At 55.4% G+C, this 20,501-nt stretch overlaps 8 protein-coding genes across 8 annotated transcripts; 4 read left to right on the top strand and 4 right to left on the bottom strand.

Annotated features, from left to right (window-relative positions):
• Positions 1 to 892: 892 nt before the first annotated feature.
• INS49_012676 (uncharacterized protein) lies at positions 893 to 3,560 on the bottom strand (the record flags this gene model as incomplete). Its single annotated transcript, XM_043173379.1, has 3 exons — positions 893 to 2,410; positions 2,466 to 3,297; positions 3,400 to 3,560. The coding sequence occupies 3 exons, from the start codon at positions 3,558 to 3,560 to the stop codon at positions 893 to 895; spliced, it is 2,511 nt and encodes an 836-aa protein (XP_043022676.1).
• A 1,650-nt stretch (positions 3,561 to 5,210) lies between these two features.
• On the bottom strand, positions 5,211 to 7,992 carry INS49_012675 (uncharacterized protein; the record flags this gene model as incomplete). Its single annotated transcript, XM_043173378.1, has 3 exons — positions 5,211 to 5,465; positions 5,526 to 7,899; positions 7,988 to 7,992. 3 exons carry the CDS (start codon positions 7,990 to 7,992, stop codon positions 5,211 to 5,213), a joined length of 2,634 nt encoding a protein of 877 aa, XP_043022675.1.
• Positions 7,993 to 8,539: 547 nt separating this feature from the next.
• INS49_012674 (uncharacterized protein) lies at positions 8,540 to 10,290 on the top strand (the record flags this gene model as incomplete). The annotated part of the gene is made up of 3 exons (XM_043173377.1): positions 8,540 to 8,667; positions 8,740 to 8,794; positions 8,866 to 10,290. 3 exons carry the CDS (start codon positions 8,540 to 8,542, stop codon positions 10,288 to 10,290), a joined length of 1,608 nt encoding a protein of 535 aa, XP_043022674.1.
• Positions 10,291 to 11,213: 923 nt separating this feature from the next.
• On the bottom strand, positions 11,214 to 12,193 carry INS49_012673 (uncharacterized protein; the record flags this gene model as incomplete). Its single annotated transcript, XM_043173376.1, has 2 exons — positions 11,214 to 11,887; positions 11,953 to 12,193. The coding sequence occupies 2 exons, from the start codon at positions 12,191 to 12,193 to the stop codon at positions 11,214 to 11,216; spliced, it is 915 nt and encodes a 304-aa protein (XP_043022673.1).
• A 537-nt stretch (positions 12,194 to 12,730) lies between these two features.
• On the top strand, positions 12,731 to 15,204 carry INS49_012672 (uncharacterized protein; the record flags this gene model as incomplete). The annotated part of the gene is made up of 2 exons (XM_043173375.1): positions 12,731 to 14,967; positions 15,024 to 15,204. The coding sequence occupies 2 exons, from the start codon at positions 12,731 to 12,733 to the stop codon at positions 15,202 to 15,204; spliced, it is 2,418 nt and encodes an 805-aa protein (XP_043022672.1).
• Positions 15,205 to 15,334: 130 nt separating this feature from the next.
• On the bottom strand, positions 15,335 to 16,292 carry INS49_012671 (uncharacterized protein; the record flags this gene model as incomplete). Its single annotated transcript, XM_043173374.1, has 3 exons — positions 15,335 to 15,586; positions 15,739 to 16,130; positions 16,193 to 16,292. 3 exons carry the CDS (start codon positions 16,290 to 16,292, stop codon positions 15,335 to 15,337), a joined length of 744 nt encoding a protein of 247 aa, XP_043022671.1.
• Positions 16,293 to 16,546: 254 nt separating this feature from the next.
• Positions 16,547 to 17,294, top strand: INS49_012670 (uncharacterized protein; the record flags this gene model as incomplete). Its single annotated transcript, XM_043173373.1, has 4 exons — positions 16,547 to 16,702; positions 16,765 to 16,951; positions 17,020 to 17,106; positions 17,173 to 17,294. 4 exons carry the CDS (start codon positions 16,547 to 16,549, stop codon positions 17,292 to 17,294), a joined length of 552 nt encoding a protein of 183 aa, XP_043022670.1.
• A 1,222-nt stretch (positions 17,295 to 18,516) lies between these two features.
• On the top strand, positions 18,517 to 19,329 carry INS49_012669 (uncharacterized protein; the record flags this gene model as incomplete). The annotated part of the gene is made up of 2 exons (XM_043173372.1): positions 18,517 to 18,614; positions 18,675 to 19,329. 2 exons carry the CDS (start codon positions 18,517 to 18,519, stop codon positions 19,327 to 19,329), a joined length of 753 nt encoding a protein of 250 aa, XP_043022669.1.
• Between the last annotated feature and the right edge of the window lie 1,172 nt (positions 19,330 to 20,501).

The following is a 20,501-nucleotide window of genomic DNA, read 5'->3' as shown; positions in this document are numbered from 1 at the left end:
GAGCTTTTTGCGACTTGTCTTATTTGTTGCCCGCTTTCTTTTTAACGTTTAGCTTTTTGGGATGAACTCCTGACCTTTAGGTTTCTTGAGCTGGGGTGTGTGTGAGTGTACCTGTCGAATTGTTAGCGTTGCTGCTCGGTGGTTGTGACCACTGAGCTACTGAGTGTTGAAATCAGACGAGAACGCTATTTGAAATGGGAGGGGGGAGGGGCGAGGGGTATCCTGGGGCCTAGGGAGGAGGGATTTTGGATGGAAAGGCAGATGGGTGGCCTGCGACGGCCGAGAGGACGCTTCGGACCTCCTGCTTGTCGTCTCAATCTGCTTCTATCGCACCACTGGCCCTGACCAGGCACCTGCTGATGGCTGATGAGGGTTCCAGACAACATATGAAGAGCCTCGAGTATCAGCGACTTCCACTCCGCGGGGGTGGCTCCAATCTCGCCTTGCGATGCTCGCGTCAGTTGTGGTAAGAGGAGGGAGCAGCAAGTGGCTGGAGAGGACAATGTCTGCTCGCAGCCACACGAAATCAAGGCACAATTCTGGCTAAGAGTCTGGTCATGATTTCGGGTCAAGATGTCAGGGCCATCAGTCTGTCAGAAGAATATGAGGAGCACGCTTTGAAGATGAGTGATGGCGAAGTGTTGGCTTCCTGACCATATATGAAAGAGCGTATACGGAGAGAAGATGACAATGTCGAAGGCTGATGACAAGAGAAGAATGGACATGAAGAGAGGCTACAATCAGCTTAATATTATGTGCTTCTTCTACATGACCGTGACTGGCTTCTGCCAAAAAGCAGAATGATCGTGCTTGATTCAGATTCATCATCTATCCGGTTCCAATTCTTCACGTATGGGGTGGCTTCTCCATCGTCATAATACAAGCTGTAGCTCTAGATGCCGCTCCACCAGAACGTCTCGGGCACCTTGAAGCTGCCCTTGACGGCCCTGTCCTCTCTCACCTCACTGCTATCACTGACGATCACCTCGTACTTGCCCTCCTCGACGACCCACTTGCCCCTCTCCTCATCAAAGTAGCTCGCAGCATACTTGGTCTCGATGTCGATGTTGACCGTCTTCTCCTCGCCAGGGCCAAGCTCAACCTTGGCGAAGCCCTGCAACTCCTTGATCGGCCGGTTGACCTTGGCCTTCTGCTTGGGCGCCACATAGACTTGGACCACCTCGGCGCCCTTCACCTTGCCCGTGTTCTTGACCTTGACGCTGACGCTCAGCTTGCCGTCCGCCTCAGACACCTCCAGCCCGCTGAACTGGAAGGTGGTGTAGCTGAGGCCGTGCCCGAACGGGAACAGCACCTGCCTGTCCACAAACTCGTAGTACCTGTATCCCACGTAGACGTCCTCGCCGTAGATGGTCCTGCCGCCCTCCGTGCGGAAGTTGAGGAACGCCGGGTTGTGCTGCAGCTTGATGGGCCAGCTGAGGCTGAGCTTCCCGGACGGGGTGACGTCGCCGAAGAGCACGTCCGCGATCGCGTTGCCCGTCTCGTTTCCGCCGTACCAGGCTTGCACGATGGCGCCGGCCTTGTCGGCCCAGGGCATTGTGACAGGGGTACCAGACTGGTTGACCACGACGGTGTGGTCCGGGTTGGCCTCTACAACCGCTGTGATGAGATCGTCCAATCCCGGGGGCAGATCCATGTTCTCCCTGTCTGAGCCCTCCGTCTCCCAGTCCGCGTTGAGGCCCGCGCAGATGATGACCTGATCGGCGTCCTTGGCCAGCGCCGCAGCCCTCTGGATCTCTTTCTCAGCATCGATGATCTTGCAGCCGCCTACCCTCAGCCCGCCGCCGCCGAAGAGCACATTCCCACCGGCCAGCTTCGACGTGGCAGCGCTGCCGAACTGTACTTTGAAGTGATACGTCTCGCCCTTCTTGACACTGAAGTGGCCAATCTCCTCAACAGTTCCCTGTCCGAAGAAAGTATCGCCTTGTCTCTGCACCGTGTCGTTGTCGACGACGAGCTTACCATTGCAGAAAAGCTTGGCAGTGCCGATGACGACCAGAGAGAGCGACCACTTGGCGTCCTCATCAGCGACAAAGGAGCCTTCGAGGTCGGCATACCACTTCTCCGAAGTGATCTTGGGGTTGTAGTAGTCCACCAGCAGAAGGTCCGTCTTGTCCAGCTCCACGACATCCAAGGGTGTGCGGTCGGCCTTGTCGTCGGGGTGCTCGTTGTATGCTGTCATCGTCATTCCGGGTTTGCCAGACTTGGACTTGAGCACGCTCCCAAGGAGAGGGAGCATCTTATTGGCATAATGGCCAACGGAGTATTCGGGTGGTGAATCCAGCTTGGCGCTTATGCCGTCGAATGGGGTGACGGCGTAGAAGGCGGCAAGCGATGCAGACCCGCCGCCGTGGTAGGTCGCGATCTTTGCGTTAGGACCAATGACTACGGTCTGGGACAATGTCAGCATCAAGTCACAAGCATGAAAAGACCAATAGACAGCTGACCTTCTTGTCCTTCTTCAGAGGCAGGATGTTCTTCTCGTTCTTGAGAAGTACGAGAGACTCGCCACCGATCTTCCTCAGCAGCGCAGCCGTCTCAGGCGTGTCTTCCGCCCTCTCCTCCTGGCCCTCCTTCACGCCGGACGCAGCACACTTCTTGACGAATTGCAGCACCTCTCTGGCCCTCTCGTCCAGGATGTGCTCCCGTACCTTGTCCGTCGAGACGTTGAACTTCAGAGCCTCGCCCCTGAACCTCGGCGGACCGGGCATCTCCAGGTCTAGTCCTGCGAGGACAGACTCAGTCGTGCTGTAGGAGCCGAACCAGTCACTCATCACGAGGCCCTTCCAGCCCCACTCGCCCCGGAGCAGCCCATCCAGCAGTTCCTTGTTCTCGCTGCAGTACGTGCCGTTGATACCGTTGTAGGCAGTCATGAAGCTCGCCGGATTCGAGTCCCGCACTGCGATCTGGAAGGGCTTGGCGTAGATCTCCCTCAGTGCCCGATCTGTTACAATGGCCTGCGTGGCGTTGCGTTTATGCTCGAGGTCGTTGCACACGAAGTGCTTGATAGTGGCCTGGATGCCCTTACTCTGTATTCCGTTGACAAGGGCAGATGCGCCGAGCCCAGCCAGCACCGGGTCCTCGCCAATGGACTCAAAACCTCGGCCGCCCAGTGGTGATCGCTGCATGTTGATGGTCGGCCCGAGGATTACGTGGGCGCCCTTGGACTTGGCCTCATCACCCATCTTGCGGCCTGCTTCCTCTAGCAGGGGAAGGTTGAAGGTTGCGCCCAAGCCGGTCCCACAGGGGAAGCAGGCTGCCTTGATACCATTGAAAAATCTGGAACGGGATTAAATTGTGTCCAGACGATGCTTGGGCATCAAGACAGGTGACAAGTATGGCGATTGCCTTTTGAAAGTGGCAGTGGGAAATGAGACTTACTTGGTGCCTCTCACGCCGTTAGGTCCATCTGAAGTGCGTAAGGAGGGGATGCCATGATGAGGAAGGGCCTTGGTGTGCCAAAAGTCGATGCCAGACAAGAGTTCACACTTCTCGCTAGGGGTGAGCTTCTTGAGAACCTCCTCGACGTTGATGTCCGCCATTGTGCAGGATTGTTGGTAGGGTTGTTAGAGAACAACTATAATCTACTCCACACAGCCGAGTTGCTGAGGTAGGTAATTTAAAGGAAGGAAGAAGATTCAAATAGAACCATTCACTGACTAGTGTTTTGAAGACGGGGCGTAGGACGGGAGTGGAGGCAGCAGTGAACAAGAGCAACCCTCTTCACTTATAATAAAGCATCAGGGTGTAGTGTGACGAGGTGACTGACGTCTCCGGCCTACGAGGCTCGACCGAGCTTCCCACGCCCGCTCGGCGTGGGCCCAGCCGTGTGCCCAGGACATGGCACGACGCAGAAACGGTTGCGTGGTACCTGAACATCAGCCGGCACACGCTGGGTCACAGCTTCCCGGGCATCACACAAGGGGGGAATGGGCTGCTACGGGGAAGGGGGCTAGCTGGCTTTGCCCGAGTCGGCGGTCACCATGCCGGCACCGCTTCATGGTTGTGCACCTGCCCTACCAAACGTTTGTGTGCTCTGGCTCTGGACAAGAAGGGCCAAGTCTCCGCCCGAGACCAGCTCCTCAATATCCATCTCCCCGGCAGGGGCGGAGCGGAACGCATGGCTTGGTCCCTAGGGTGAACAGGTGAGCAAAAGCTCAGGCTTTAGGAGGGGTATTGCGTACGTGAAAGCCCAATGTGCTGCAGGGGGTGGGTGAGGAGACCCCTCAAGATCGTCAGAGCCGAGGTTTACCCAGTTCCGAACTTGGACCGCTCGGCTGAACCTACACCAATTGTGGACCCAGCTGGGAGCGCTAGAGGGGGACCTTCTGCCCGTCTTTCCGTCTGGTATTTCATCTATGTTTTTCCTACAAAACCTCCGAGGCGATCGTGATGCCGGGTCTGAAGCGTCCTGGATCCGGTAGGGCATTTGGCTTGACCCGCCCGAAGCTTTCCTGAAGAGCTGTTTGGTCTGCTGATTCTGCGGAACAAGGGAGAGGATTCCCTGGCTAATCAACCTTGCATATTCCCAACAGATCTTGATCGCGCCTCAGTCGATGAAGTAAACAAATCGTAGAACTGTGCGATGATTCTGAGGCCACGCTTTCGGGCTTCGCTCGACCGAGCGTGCGGCTACGTGGCCTCCGTGGGAAAGGTAAGGACATCGACAGCACCCTGGTATCATACGTACGGGTCGCACCACAGGACCCTAGAGTTTGGCTAGACACTTACAAGTAGGTACGTGGGAAGGGATCAGAAGGATAGACAAAAAAATTACTTACCTGGACGTTGCTCTACAGGTCAGCTTTGACCACATAAGATTTATTGGGCCGTCATTCGCAGCAAAGCTTCCCACAGAGGGCTTTGCAACAGCAAAGAGCACGTAATCTATTGGTGAAGTCATGCCTGAATGTTTCAAATACCCACGAGCTCACACTAGATGGCCACACATCTCTGCATGGCCTGTCGGTGTCACTACAAGCAAAGTGGGAAATGCATCTCATATGTTCCCTCTATTACCGAAAACCTTCGAGGCTCTATTCTCGTATGTGTTCGTCACAGTAGCCCCTCAGAGGGGTCCTTCAACTCAACCAGGTATTGTTCCCTAAGACGCGCAAACACAAACCGGGACCGTGAGACCAAACGCCAGCAAAATCAGATTGAAAACAAAATGTTGTCCAACGACGATACAATCAAGCCACCTGTGCTACCGACCGGCCCCCACGAGCAGCTGTGCCACCCTTGCGCTGTCCGGCATTGGGCCTTGCCAGCGTGTACTTGGCGAAGGCACGTGCCAGTGCCTTCTTGCAGCTGACCTTCTGGCTGCCAACGAAACTCTCAATCGTCACCGCAATGGCTCGGTCGATGTCCTGCGACGTCACGTAATCAGCCAGCCTCATACGGCAGAATGCCTCGCTGATGCGGATGATGGCTTCCAGATGACGGACCTGAGAAAATCATCGTTAGCCATTTGAAAGTTGGTACTACGGCGCCAGAAAATGACTTACTGTGATCGGGTAGGCACCAGTGGCTAGACTCTCTCTGCGCATGTCGGCGAAAAGTCGTGAGATCTTGTCCTCGTCCATGTTACCCAACTTCGGCGAACAGTGCTCCCGTGCCCAAAGGATATACTTGCGGAGAAGCTCCTGTGGGATTTCGCCTTCCTTGGTAGGGCCCGTGGCTGTTCTCGAGGTAGCTTGGGTCTCGGTTGCTTGGGTCTCGCCCTCGACATCCATGGAGTCGTCATTGGTCTTCTGAGTGTCGGTCGGGTGGCTACGACTGTGTGATCCAACAATGAATCGGGCGAGACGCTCGTCTTCGGATGGATCCACAGTATCGCGGACAACACAGAGAATGTCAAAACGAGACAGAATGGGCTCTGTCAACTCCACGTTGGAAGAAAATGGGATTGTCGAGTTATAGCGGCCACCGATGGGGTTGGCTGCGGCGATGATACCGCAGCGTGCTTGCAGCGTCGTGACAATACCAGCCTTGGAGATTGAGATGGTCTGCTGCTCCATGGCCTCGTGGATGGACGTCCGATCCTGATCGTTCATCTTGTCAAACTCGTCGATAAGGCAGGTGCCGCGGTCCGCGAGCACAAGTGCACCGCCCTCTAGAGTCCACTCGCTGGTCAGAGGATCCCGACGGACACTAGCCGTGAGACCCACAGCACTGGCTCCCTGCCCAGTCGCAAACACGGCGCGGTGGGCAGTCTTCTCGACATACTTGAGCACTTGTGATTTTGCAGTACCGGGGTCACCCAGGAGAAGAACGTTGATGTCTCCACGGACGTGATGAGAGCCCTTGGTCGTCTTTGCTACACCGCCGAAGAGGGACAGAGATACTGCAGTCTTGATGTCTGTGTGCCCGTAGATGCTGGGAGCGATCGAGTTGATGATCTTATCGATGATTTGAGGATCTTTTGACAGTCTGCGAATTTCTTGCTCGTCCTCTTCAGTGAGCCGGAATCCAGCAAGCTGGTCGTGGACCTTGACGACGTTGTTGGCTTCGAGGATAGTGGCAAAGACTGGGAAACCATTTCGGTTGTTCAACTGCGCGTCGTAGTTATTACGATAGATGCCGGTCACTTCAATCTCCTCACCAGGCTTGGCCTTGTCGATCAGATCCCACAGAAGAATGACTTCCCTGTGGCGCGGAAGACGACCAGCAGGGACTGTACCAGGCGACTCCTGGAGAGTCAGTTTCTGGTAATTGCGGTAGACTGTCTTCTCAGAGTTCACGGTAAATGGGCCGCGGGATTGACAATTCTGACAGTAGGTGATTTTGACCTCGACGTTCGACTCCTGCTGAAATGGACCCAGGGTGATTCCGCACTTGGTGCAGTCGAATTTGACATATTTCAGCTGCGGGAAAACACCGGTGCGCCGGGTGACGACACCGCTGACTCGGACCAAGCTGTTGAGGTGCTGCTGTCGAAGCTGTCGCAGGGTGTAGTTCAGGGGCAAGTCATAGATTCTGACATGGATTTCGGCGTGGATGCGCTCGTAGTCGGGGTAGTGGAGGAGGACAACGTCCATGGCCACTTCGTCGAACAACTTGAGCATCTCGGTAGGTGCATTTGCCAGGAAGAAAGCCAGAATGGCCTTCTCAGATGCAAGCTCGGTGTATGAGACCTCTAGAGTCTCAGCATTGACCTCGCCCAATGTGCGGATACGGTTTCCATAGACGGACAATCCATTCTCATCCGTGTACTCGGTGAGGAATGACTTGAACTCTCGCTTGACGGAACGCTGCACGTTCAATTGAGACACCCATTCGGTGATGTTTGACGACTTGACGTCTCGAAGCGCCTCCAGCGACAGTTCTTCGTCCATGATGTCGGCGTCCATGTCCTCATCTGGGTCCTCGTCGTAGCGGTGACGCCGTCGGCGAGGCTGCGCAGTCAAGTCCAATCCACCGGGGGATTCCGCGCCGTCGCTAGGGAGAAAGGCAGCAGGCATGCGCTGTCTGCGAGCAACTTCCCGATCTCTGCGGCTCAATTGTGCCTCGAGCCTACGCCGCTCACCGATGTCCATGTCTCCATAGTCACCTTCGTCGTCAAGGTCGACGCCCTCGTAGGTGTCATTGGCATCCCGCTCGGCGTAGTCGTGCTCGAACCCCTCGCGGAACAGGTCGACGTCGTCTTCGGCCATCTCATCGAGCTCGTCAATTTCATCCTGAATCTCGGGCTCGTCCTCGATATCATCGTCGTCATCACCTCCGTGGGCGATGTTGAAAGCTGGAGGCGAAGAGGGCATGGGACTTGACGCGGCGGCAACAGATGAGGAAACATCTTCGCCGGCACCTCGAGATCTCTTAAGGCCAGATCGAGGTGCGGTGCCGCGGTTCGCCGACGATGGATTGGGTCTCAGAGGTGAGCTGCGTTTGCATTATGTTAGCAAGGTGCTTCAGCCAAGGCGTCACGATATTAGTAGAGCAAGGCTCAATGAGACTTGTGTAAACATACCTCATCTTGCATGCGTGTGCTCTTCTCTTCTATGTGTTTGGCTCTTGGTGACAAGAACAGTGTGGTGCAGAAGAGAGGCTTTCGGCGAGGTTTGGAAAGTCAGGTGGGGTTGGAGTCTCATGCAGAGTTCAAGATACAAAAGGGCAAAGCGAGCATGCAAATGAGGATCACTTTACGCGCCCACGCGTCGACGCGTTTAATTGATTTTTAGCGCGTTTTCCTTGTTTGCACTCAGAATGCCGGTTTCAAGGCTGGGCTTGGGGGCAGTCAGTTTGAGAAGCCTGGCTTCGCGCTGGACTCCCCATGCCAGGAAACGGTCGGCAGGCAGCTTGGACAAGGTAGGCGAACCAACCCCTGGCCCATCAAGCGTCAGCACCAGCATCATACCCAGGCAAGCTCCGACGCGGGTCGCGCGACCCGAGATATCAGCACCATACCATCACCAATCCCAAATTCTCTGCTACCGACCGAAGCCTCTCTAGGTTAGCACTTTACACATTGATTTCCTTGAAAACCTGCAATCGAGTCTCAGTCGACTCCTACCACCACCACATGGCTTCTCCTTCCGCGCCAGCCGTAGAGAACGCCGGCGCAAGCGACGCAGAGCAAGCCGCGCCGGCCACCCTCACTCGACGCGACAGCACTTCCCAGCGGAGCGACAATTCACAGACTGCAGCCGAGTGAGCAAGCCCATCCACCACAAGCACAACAAACATTGCGTCTCGTCCAACTTTCTAACTTACATGACCTAGTATTCTTCGGGAGCAGGAGCAGCTTGAAGCTGATGCGCGCGAAGCTCTGCCATATGTGGGTATAGCCATTGGCACGACCCGGCCGCATAATTATCAATACGCATTCAGAGTCTAACCATACGACAGAGCATCTCGAACTGCACCAAGGACCTTGGGGCGCTCCGTCAGAACGTGTACTCCTGCCTCACCTGCAACCCTCTGCCCGCCAACCCGACCGATTCATACAATGCCGCAGGAATCTGCTACGCGTGCTCGGTACAATGTCACGGCGAACACCAGCTCGTCGAGATCTTTGCCAAGCGCAACTTCACCTGCGACTGTGGCACGACACGTCTGCCTGCGACCAGCCCTTGCACCCTGCGCTTGAATCCTACGACCAACGCCAAAGGTGACGTCCACTCCGAGGAGCCGGCTGCCAACAACAAATACAACCAGAACTTCCGCAACAGGTTCTGTGTTTGCGAGTGCGACTACGACCCATTCCAACAGAAAGGGACTATGTACCAATGCTTGGGGTTGGGTACACACGAGACGGGAGGTTGTGGCGAGGATTGGTATCATCCCGGTTGCGTCATGGGTCTCGGACCTAGGTGGTACGAGAAGATGGAGGGGAAGAAACCTCAACAGGCCGCGGGCTCTCAGGGTGGCGCGCTGCCTTCAATATCGGAGGCGGCTGAAACAGAAGGTCAGAGAGGAGCTGATGCGCCGACGGTCACGGCCAACGAAACCGGAGACGACGATGAGGAGGAAACACCGAACCCTACCGGATTCCCCGCTGATGAGGACTTTGAGAGTTTCATCTGCTTCAAATGTGTCGAAACCGCACCTTGGATCAAGCGCTACGCAGGCACTCCACGGTTCCTCCTCCCGGTCCACTATAGGCCCGAGGGTGATATCGGACAAGACCCATCCTCGGAGGGCGCTCCTGAGGACTTGGGCAAGAAGCGCAAGGCTGAAGACGATTCTGAGGATTCACAAGAGTCAAAGAGGCTCAAGGCCGAGCCGGAGGCCATCAGCAACGCTGTTGCTGAACTTAAAACCGAAGATGGTAGCACGATTGTGACAGAATCGGGAGTCAACACCGAGACAGAGCCTTGCAAGTATGACACCTTGCCTTCAGCACCAGAGGGAACATTTTCTTTGTTCTGCGCCGAGTCGTTTCGGGATCGCCTCTGCAGATGCGCCAAATGCTTCCCCAACCTCGCACCACACCCACAGCTCCTCGAGGAGGAGGAAGTGTACGAGCCTCCCGTTTCCGAGGATGGCTCCGAGAACGGTGGCTCGACCCACGGCAGTGGCAGCCTATACGAGCGGGGCGAGAGTGCCCTACGCAACGTGGATCGGGTGCGCGCCATCGAGGGCGTCATGGCCTACAACCAGCTCAAGGACAAGCTGAAGCCCTTCTTTCAGCAGTTTGCGGACAGTGGGCAGGCCATCAGCGCCGACGACATCAAAGAGTACTTTGCGAAGCTGCGTGGTGACGACGAGGCGATCAAAGAGGCGGGCGAGTCTGCAAAGTCAGACCATCGGCACGAGCAGGCTGGTTATTGAGGATGGAGGGGGAAGGAGCGGACTGCGTGACACAAAAAGCTTCGCTACAGCTCCGCAGCTATAATGACTGATGAACTTTGTACAATAAATCGTGGATCTGGTGCATTCGATGGAACTTCTGGGACGGGTCCGAAATGTTTGGGCATCCGTTCACGCAAAATATGGTTTGGCGTGGATGTCGTCCTCACTATCATGCTTCTCGAGTAGACAGTATGTTGTCGTACCCTTGTATCCGATGCCGATACACGGGTGGGAGTCGAGTCAAAACAAAATGCACAGCTGACTTTAGAAGACACAACGCTCATCACCCCGTGCCTTCACATCTCTGCACTGTCAGGGCTGTGGGCATCCTGGTGGGATGGAAGAGTGAGAATTTACTACTTCGAACGGCGGCAAGACCCAGCGGAAGGGAGAGACAGCCACACTGTGAGGTACGGGTAAAGTAGTCTGCTAATCCTGTTCCCTAGTGAGACCTCGCATTGCATTACCATACCTAGGTAAGCTGCGAACCCAATGTGCCTATGCTGGAAAGTCAGAGCCTAGTGTCGAAATAGGGGCACATAGCGAACGGGGTTCGCACCGAGAAAGCTCAAACAGCCAGACTGTGGTGCTACTTTGCGTATGGACCACTGTCGCTCTCAGGGTTCTGAGGATGTTCACCCTTGTGAGCCAGTATTGCAGTTGCCCATCACCATACAATCACATAGCGAAAGGATCACCCATTGAGCCAATACATCAGCAGCAAGAGTCTGGATGGTACGGGGTCCGAGTGCGGAGACCTGCCAAAACGGTGGTCCGATTCATCAAAGACCTGGGGTATCAGAGAGCTGAAATTTCGCCTCGCCATGCAAAATTCGCAGTGGATAGCAACACTCAAGACCACGGGCGCGAATGTTGGCTCATCCTGCCTGAGTCAATTCCTATCAACCTTGTTGTCCAGACGATCCAGTGCTCGCCGCACTCGAAGGCCTGGGTGGCAAGACCGGCATTCCAACCCCAAGCGAATCTTCTCTCTGCATCGCCACGCCCCCCATTTGCTGCGTGCCCAGCGTCGAGTCCTGCCCTTCCATGCTCTGGTCCATCGCCCCAACACCAGCAAGCGCCTCCTCGGCGGCCTTCCTCTCCATCTCCTGCAGCCTGAGCTTCTCCATGTGGTCGACCAGGTCGTCATCGTCGCTCCAGTAGGGGTCGTCATCGGCCATCTCGGGCATGGCCATCCTCTTCCAGAACCGCAGCTCCTGCCGCATGGCCTTCATGTCGACGCGCCGCTCCCATCGCGCCCCATCCTCGTCGTACTTTGAGCGGAACTGCCGCAGGTTCTCGTTGGCCTTGCCCGCGTGCGCCTGCATCTCCCAGATCTGCTCGCGCAGCCTCGTGTTCTCGGCTCGCTCCTCGGCCAGCTGCGCGCGGTACGACCGGTGCCACGAGGCGACGTCGGCGACGTGTTTTTGCTTGTAGTCGTGCAGCTGCTTCAGCATCGCGGCGATCACGGAGGCGTAGTGTGTCGAGAGGGTGCGGTACTCGTCGCGGCTGAACTTGGCGCGCTCGAACAGCTCAGTGAGCAGGGAGATAGTGGTGTCGATGTTTGCTTCTTGTGCTTCATTTGGGAAATTACAGTCAGCATTCTGGCGCTGGAGTAGAGAATAGGGGAGTGCAACGTACTGCCGAGGTCGTCGGCGGCTGAGGACAGCAGCTCCTCGTTCCCTAACGACTGCGTCCTTGCTCGGTTCCTGACCCGGCCGACACTGGCCACCACGTCCTCCAGGGCGCGTTTGTTCTCAGCCAGCTGTTGGCTCAGCACCTCGACCATGTTGTAGATGTAGGCCAGTTCCGCCTGATAGCCTGCCGGCGTGGGGTAGCCATTAACCAACGCCGGCATGTTGCTGCCATTGAGGCCATTCATGATGAATAACTTGTTCAAAAGTGTCTCTAGGTGAGCCTCTGGTTCGAGCGATGGGGAGTCTAGTTAGGAGATGTGGGGCTGCGGGTAGGCGGTCGCTGGGTTTCGGATGTTCAGCTGGTGATGTGATGATGGGTTGTCAAAGGGTTCTGTCTAAGAAGCAGGGGATTGACGCGGTGTTGCTCCTGGGCTTGAATGAATACCTAGCCTAGCTCTACCGCCGACGGTACCCCTGCATCCCGTAAATGGAGACCCCTGTCGGTACCACAATTTGACGCCGCGGCTCCGAAAGCTTGGAGCTTTGCGACTGAAGTCATCGGAGAGCCCATAGATTAGAGATCTCCCGGAGCCCCCCTCCAAACATTTCTACTCAAAGTTACCAGGAAGCTCTCACGTGTGGCCACGTCGTCAGAAGACAGCCAATTGATCGTCTGCAACATGCTCAGGTAAAATGCTAAGCTCAGTGCAAAACTCTCTCGTTGTGGCACGGTACTAATTGCTGCGTAGGTCAACAATCCTGGATTAAACAGCACCTCCACCATGCGCTCGAGCTTGACGCGCAATGTGTACCGACGATTGCTGGCCTACCATGGCCTGTCTTCTGCGCCAGCACCGGCGCTCCCGAGCTCCTCTCGACCGACATCGATACGCTCTCACCGCGCGGTTGTCAGGCACCCGTCCCGCCGCACGTTCATGAAGATGAACCTTTTCAAAAAGCCTCCAAGAGAAGTCAAAGAGGGCGGCTTTGAACCAGGCTTCGGTACATTCATCGATTTCCGAGCCAGGTCTGTGGAGAACACCAAGCTACCTCCTCGAGAAGAGCTGATCGAGGCGTTCCGGACCTTTTTCGACCACAAACTGTGGCGCAAGAAACCCCTCAACTCGACACAGGCCTTCTGCGCAAGACTAGTCCTCGCACATCTGCAGGATACGGAAGTTGGACCCAGTTTGACCAAAGAGGACCTTCAAAAAGCTTTGTTTGCTGTTTGCTTGCCACCGGAGCGTGGCAGCACCGAAGAGCACGCACAGTTCGCGACACAAGTCTACCACCAGCTCAATGTGGTCAAATACTCCGGTTCACCTGTCGACGAGAAAGAAAGAGTCGAAGAACTAAAGTCGGACGATCTGGAGCGCTATATAGTGGTACTAATACGGCAGAACGCTACAAAGACGGCAATGGATACTCTTTTGGGCTTCAAGGATCTATATCCGCTCTTCGACCCGAAAAGAGTGAATCAGTTAACTGTTCTTCGCTATCTTGTGCTCAAAGGTCTCGCGAAGGAAGGTGACCAGGCGAAATTGCAGGAATTCGCGAATGAGCTGCTCGATTCCGGCTATCCCTATTCGCCCGACTTCCATGGGACGATGACATCCTTCTACGGTGATATCGACACGGACGGCGAAGATGGCCTCCGAAAGTGGTTCGAAAAGCCCATTAAGGACAATATGAGGCCAAGGCCCGACGCCTATGTGGCCCTGATCAAGTTTTCGGCTCGGACGAAAAGTGAACCGGATTGGTTGAAGAAGGCTATGCAGGAGCTGTGCGACTCTAATCCGCCCAAGGCCTGGTGGGACGTGATTCTAAGGTGGGCTGTCTACCAAGGCAAAGATATCGACCATATAAGGCGCATGATCGACGTCATGATTCAGACCAACGAGCAGGACGAGTCGATCCGGCCAGACACTCGCACGATCAACGGGCTACTCTCAGCAGCAATCGAGCACGACAACCCTCTGTTCGCTGAACGAATAAATAGTCTGGCCCTCGAGCTAGGACTGAGGCCGAACGCAGCCACATACGCTCTGCTTTTGGAAGCACGAACGGCTGGCGAGGATGCTGTCGGTGCAGCATCAGTCTTTGATGACCTGATCCATTGCACCCCGTTAGTGGACCATTCCATGAAGGCGATTAATCAGTATATTAGACAAATATGCGCGGCTACCCCCTTGGACTATGACCAAGTCCTGACGGTCCTGAGCAATGTCGAGAGGCGGGAGGTAGAGCTGGAGCCTGTCACCGTTGTGGCACTATGCCTGATGTTCCTCAAGAACGACAAGGCTCACGAAGTGATTGACACGCTCAGTCTTCATATCAAGCAGTTCAGCATGGAGGACCGGCAGGTCGTACTAGACAGCCTGCTCAAGTACTGCCTCGACCGCAGCGTAAGCACGGCACGGGCATGGGACTGCTACTCTCTGTTGCGGCAATTCTTCCCAGAGACCAGCCGAGAAGAGCGCGTGACCCTCATGGAGAGCTTTTTCGAACGCAAGCGTGCCGACATGGCATGCTACATCTTCGGGCACATGCGCGCGCACGCCAACGACGCCATGCGACCCAACCTCGCCACCTACGTAACCTGCCTGGAGGGGCTGGGGGCTTGCCCGGACGCGGACAGCGTGCAGATGATCCACAACATGTTCAAGATGGACATGAAGATACAGCCGACGACAAGGCTTTACAATGCCTTTATGATTGCATACACGGCGTGCGATGACCCCTCGCGGGCGTTCGACTTCTGGCGGGAGATCTCCATGTCGGCAGAGGGCCCGACTTACTACAGCCTGAACATCATCTTCCGGGTATGCCAGGTTTCGCCGTACGGCGACGAGAAGGCCAAGATCATATGGGACAAGTTGCACAGGATGGAGATCGATATCCCCTCATCCGTCTATCGCTCGTACATAGTCATGAATGCCGGCCAGGGGCATCTGGAGGAGGTCAAGGCGTTGTTGATTGGCATGAAGGCCACTTATGGGAAAGAGCCGGACTTCTACACGTAAGTCTCACATTGAATCACGGTGCCCGACGTGTTGGATGCTAACAATTGCTCAGAGTCGCCGAGATCTTCAACGCCTTCCCAAATTCAGAGCTACAAAGCCAATATCGCGAATGGCTTGCACATGAGCTTCCCGAGACTGGGAGACGGTTGGCCAACACCAAGAAATTGGTGAAAACGATGCGTGGCACGGACCGAGTACCATTGGCGATGAGGAAATTACGCGCGGCGCCGTAGCGATAGCACGGATGGGGGCGTACCATGGGGATGAACCGTGGGGATGAACCGTGGGGATGAACCGTGGGGATGAACCGTGGGGATGTGCATGAGATAAATACAATGATATTGATTGTACACATGAGATCGACTATGTTGGCTTGATCTTCTGCCTGTCGGGGTCAGGTATCTTTGTGTTCTGGTATCTTGGAGCATTCTTCTTCAGGTGATCCTGGTGGAAGAGGATCATCGGGTGGACGTGGGTGCTGGGGTGGAGTCCCATTCCAATCGACCTCCTGATGGCCTTAGCCATCTTCCTCTGATTGACCGGTCGTAGTCCCGTCTCCTTCGAGTGCTTGATGCGGCCCATTGATGTCATGAACTCTGCCATGATCGAGAAATTCTGTAAGCTGGGTCAGCGTAGCTCAGAGAGAGTACGGCATGGAGCGATAATTTGAGGCTGGCCCTTGCTGGCGCGAAGCCATCCACCTCTTCACGCGGTACATCCATGACTGAGACACCAGTCTCGCAACGCAGGAGGGCGAGACGACGTACCCTGTAGTGATCCAGAGGGTTCAACCCAAGCATATCGATGATGTCCTTGCTCGGTTGTTTGGGCTGCTTCCACTTGACCATCTCCTGCGGTGACAGGTCATGCGGCGCGTAGATGTCGCCCGGCTTCCAGTTTCGCGTCGACTGCCGCGCCAGGTTCTCGCGGTTGAGGTTCTCCTTAGCCCTCTGCGTAGTGTTTTCGCTCTTTATTGTGAGCCTGTCGTACGCGTGCGCCGAGCTCATCAGGTTGGTGAGGGCTTCGTGGGGCGAGAGCGTGTGCGGCGAGTCAGGAGAGGATTGGTTGAACGCGTTGTCGCCGCTGGGGTCGGAACCGCTGCTGCTGCTGCTGCCATCGTCCATTTCTATGAGCGACTTGGTCGCATTGGTGTACTTCACTGTCGCGGGCGTCAGTTCTCAGGTCGCTGGCTCTTGGAGGGAGGACACTTTGGAAACGTACGCGTTCCATTTCTGGCCGTCGAAGAGATCGGGGCCCTCTGCTGGAGGCTGCAAGGCTTCAATTGCCGCGAAAGCGGTTGTAATGAGAGCCTTGGTGGCATTGTGGCTGTCTGGTTGAGGCCCTTGTTGGAACTGAGGCAAGTCGGCTTGCGACGACCAAGTCGTTCGCTCTGATGCTGGGTCCATCTAGCGGATTTTCTTCGGCAGGCCGGGGTGCAGCTAGTGGGTCCCGTCGGTGCCGACCCGCTGGAAAAAGTTGACCCACCAGAAATTGGCAGCAGGAAACATCGACGACTTCTTCTCTTATCAGCCCCCATTTCACATCGCCGACCGCGTTGCTTCAAATACCGCCACCATGGTCAGAAAACTCAAGCATCACGAGCAGAAGCTGCTCAGGAAGACAGACTTCATCACCTACAAGCAGGACAATGGCCACCGCGACCACAATGTCATCCGCCGTTATATGATCCAGAAGCCTGAGGACTACAACAAATACAACAGGTTATGCGGCGTGAGTGCACTCTGATCCGGCAAACCACTTCGGCTCATGTTGTCTAACGAAAACCGGCACAGTCACTGCGGCAGCTGGCCCACCGGCTCTCACTCATGCCCCCAGAGAATGAGGTCCGAAGGAAGCATGAGAAGCTCCTGTTGGAGAAGGTCTACGACATGGGCATCCTGTCCTCCACCTCTAAGCTGAGTTCCATCGAGCACGGCGCGACCGTTTCTGCCTTTGCACGGCGGCGCCTTCCTGTCGTCAGTAAGTATCAAGCCTTAGCTTTCGGCTTTCCCAGCGCCGTGTGAGCATCGTGCTGACATGTCCGTCAGTGACACGCCTGAGGATGGCCGAGACCATTCAAGCTGCTACGAAGATGATCGAGCAAGGCCATGTTCGTGTTGGAACGGAGACAGTCAGTAAGTCACAGCTCACGACTACCTCGCAACCTTGCCCTCTGACGTGACTGACATGGAGCGTTGTAGCCGATCCGGCATTTCTGGTCACCCGGCAGCTCGAAGACTTCGTGACGTGGTCCGTCGGTAGCAAGATCAAGCGCAACATCATGCAGTACAGAGACAAGCTGGACGACTTCGAGCTGCTATGAGAGACATCCTTGGCAAGACGTCATTTTTGGGTGAGCTCGACTTCTCTACGATGTTCCAGCCGGAAGTGAGGGCATCGAGGATGTTAGTTCCCGTCTTAAGTGCGGTTTCATCGCACATGTGAGCCGCAGTGCAAGGGCCTGGAAGCACCCGAACTCCGGGTCGGCTCCCTTAACGAGTCCGCGACTCGGCAGGAAACGATAAACTTCATGCCGAGGAGTTTAGGAGGAGGATCTAGCACTGACAGCAGGTGGTCATTCACTCGCGAAACCGAAACGACGGGAGATCACCTACTTGTTTGCTGAGCATTGTGGATCTGCGCAAGGTTCGGCGATCAGTCGGAGGTATGCAGGAGGCAGATGCGAGAAACAGCTGCACGAGCATCAGATGCCGTTGAAGAGGCTGGATTGGAGGTCGAACTGCCATCCAATCCGTTTGGTACGGTGCAGCGTCGTATCGGTCTCGGTGTGTTCGATTCGACGAACGGCAGTCGAGAGGAGGGAACTCGGGACGATCAAGGAACTGTTCAACCGCCCGCAAGGGGTCGTCCGCAAGGGGGAGTTTTCACGCATCGCGAGCCTCAGATGAACATGTTGCAGGATGGCGACGGCCATCTGAACCAAGCCCGTTGGCTTGCGGATAGAGTTGAGCGAATCTGTAGCTATAGAAGAAGGTATCAACCGAGGCCTTCCTGGTCTTGGCGCCCACTGCCGTATCCCTATTTCATCCTCGTGATGCGAGTCGACCGAGAAGCCTTCCCTTGTATTATCTGAATTACTTTGACTCTGCCCTTACAGGTTAGTCGCAGAAAAGAAGCATCGGTGATAAGCTTGTGCTTGTGGAGTTCGAAACACTTAGACTCCAAGCCTCGAAACCTCGACATCGGACGGGTCCATTCCTCGTCCACGAATGATGCGATGGAGGGGTCGAGCCCCTTCCACCCTCGGCGCATTCTGAAAACGGCAAGTCTAGGGATGGGAAGGCATACTGATGGCTCACTGCTCCTACGGGGCTCAAGCGAGGCAATGCGCGCCCATATATATCGAACAACGTGCCACCTCTGGCCCTTCCGGCTTCCGGGCGCTCTTGTGAAGGCCAGACCAGTCCACACTCTTTTACATCAACTAATTGAATACCCCCCTGGTGGGGCAGATATCCATTCTCTACATTGTGTACGTAACCACACGATCCTTTCCAAACATTCACTACATATCCACAACAGACATGTACTCCTCGTCGGAGTTGGCCTTTGGGGCCTTGCTGCTCAGCGGCTGTGCCCTCGCCCACGGGACAGTGTCAGGGATTGAGATTGACGGGAAATTGTAAGACCTCTTAAACATACAGCCTATATCAATGTCCGTATCAGCTAATCCTCCTGACAGCATCCAAGGGTATAGCCCCAACCAGCAGTACCAGAACCCACCACCCCAGGTGGTCGGCTGGTCGATCCCTCAGGACCAGTCCACCGGCTTCGTCGAGGACATCAACAGCCCGGATGTCATATGCCACATCGGCGCCACGCCGGCCCCAATCACCGCCCCAGTGACAGCTGGCTCCAACGTCACTCTGTTCTGGACCAACAACTGGCCCGAGTCGCACCACGGGCCCATGCTGGACTACCTCGCCGCGTGCCCCAACAACGACTGCGCAAACGTCGACAAGGCGCAGCTCAAGTTCTTCAAGATCGACGCGGTCGGGCTCATCGACGGCTCCAAGCCGCCGGGGACCTGGGGCTCGGACCAGATGATCTCCAACAACTTCTCGTGGACGACGACGATCCCGGCCTCCATCGCCCCGGGGAAATACGTGCTGAGGCACGAGACCATCGCCCTGCACGAGGCCCAGACCGAAGGAAAGGCGCAGAGCTACCCCCAGTGCGTGAGCCTGGACGTCCAGGGCGGCGGCTCGGCGGCCCCCGAGGGCGTGGTCGGTACGGCGCTGTACAAGAAGGACGACCCGGGCTTGGTTTTCAACATCTATACCGAGCATGCGCCGTCGGATTACACACCTCCTGGCCCACCTGTCTTTACGGGCTAATGTCGAGTCACGACCATTTATCAGTGGTGGAACTTCCCCCAGGCTTTCTCATTATCACTTCTTCTACATGATGGTTTTCCTTGCAATAAGGAAATTGTACTTGTACACCTGTACATTTTTACGATTTTATGACTGGACTTTCGCAATTTTTTCTTCTCCAGCAACTGCAGCTAATTGAGTATCAAATATTATCAAGGGCACCTGAGGATGATGGTCCTGGCCACTTTGATCTCCTTTTCACTCGTTGACTTTCTGATTTTAAGAATTCCGCTGAGCTTTGCATAGCTTGACCTTCCAATCGAGATGGAGTAAGGAGCAATGGCCAGCAACCAGCACATACTTCCAAGAGCTGCTGAGTATGAAGTGAATTATTCAAACCCCTCGAGCTGTCCCCATGTGCTTGCTTGTAGATATAGTATTCATGTGTCAGCCAGCTTACCAAGAGACTGCCCGTCCGACGGGCGTGGATGCTGGTCGTTTGCAAAATCCAGACTTGGACGCAATCGAAGCCATGTGTTAATCGAGGCTGTTACGAGCAAGACAAGACACGTAGGTTGTGCTTGGTTTCCACATGAATGTTGTAGGACTTCCATGTGACATGCCTTCTGAAGATGTCCATCCCAACTTTTCTCCAGAGCTGACCTTACAAGTCAACGAAAGCTACCACATTCGTCGCTGCATGCATAGAAGTAGCCAACCCGTTAGCTCAAGCGGGATGCACGGTGAAAATAGCCTCGAATTGAGAGTACAGGTAGTGTTTGTGACAGGGCGGTCGCCCGTTCGAGCCAAGGAGTATCCATGGAAGTGGGAATAAACAGTACGCTCAATGTGGCGGAAGACCTTTCCCCCAGTACATTGGCACGGGTTCAGAATCGAACAAATCGAGCCAGAGATGTAGTCCGTAAAAAGCCGAACTCTTTTGCTGTCCTGCCCTCAACCACTTGCCTCAAGGATTGCATGATGGTTAGTGGGTAGGCATGTCAGCTGTACAATACTTTCCTTTTTTTTTTCTCTCTCTCTCTCTCCCCCAACCCCACTGGGGGCCCTCTTCGACGACAACTCGTCATGTCTATCCTGGGCAAGGAGATCATGAATTGCCTAAGCGGTAAGATTCTTGAGCCTCGGTCTGTCCCATCCATATGTCAGAACTCGTCCACGGTCCTCGTCCCCAC

The sequence above is a fragment of the Diaporthe citri genome, assembly GCF_014595645.1.
Source record: "Diaporthe citri strain NFHF-8-4 chromosome Unknown scaffold_6, whole genome shotgun sequence".
NCBI classification, from domain to species: Eukaryota; Fungi; Ascomycota; class Sordariomycetes; order Diaporthales; family Diaporthaceae; genus Diaporthe; species Diaporthe citri.
The sequence above is the reverse complement of the archived record's forward strand: the minus strand, read 5'-3'. Positions and strand labels throughout refer to the sequence as shown.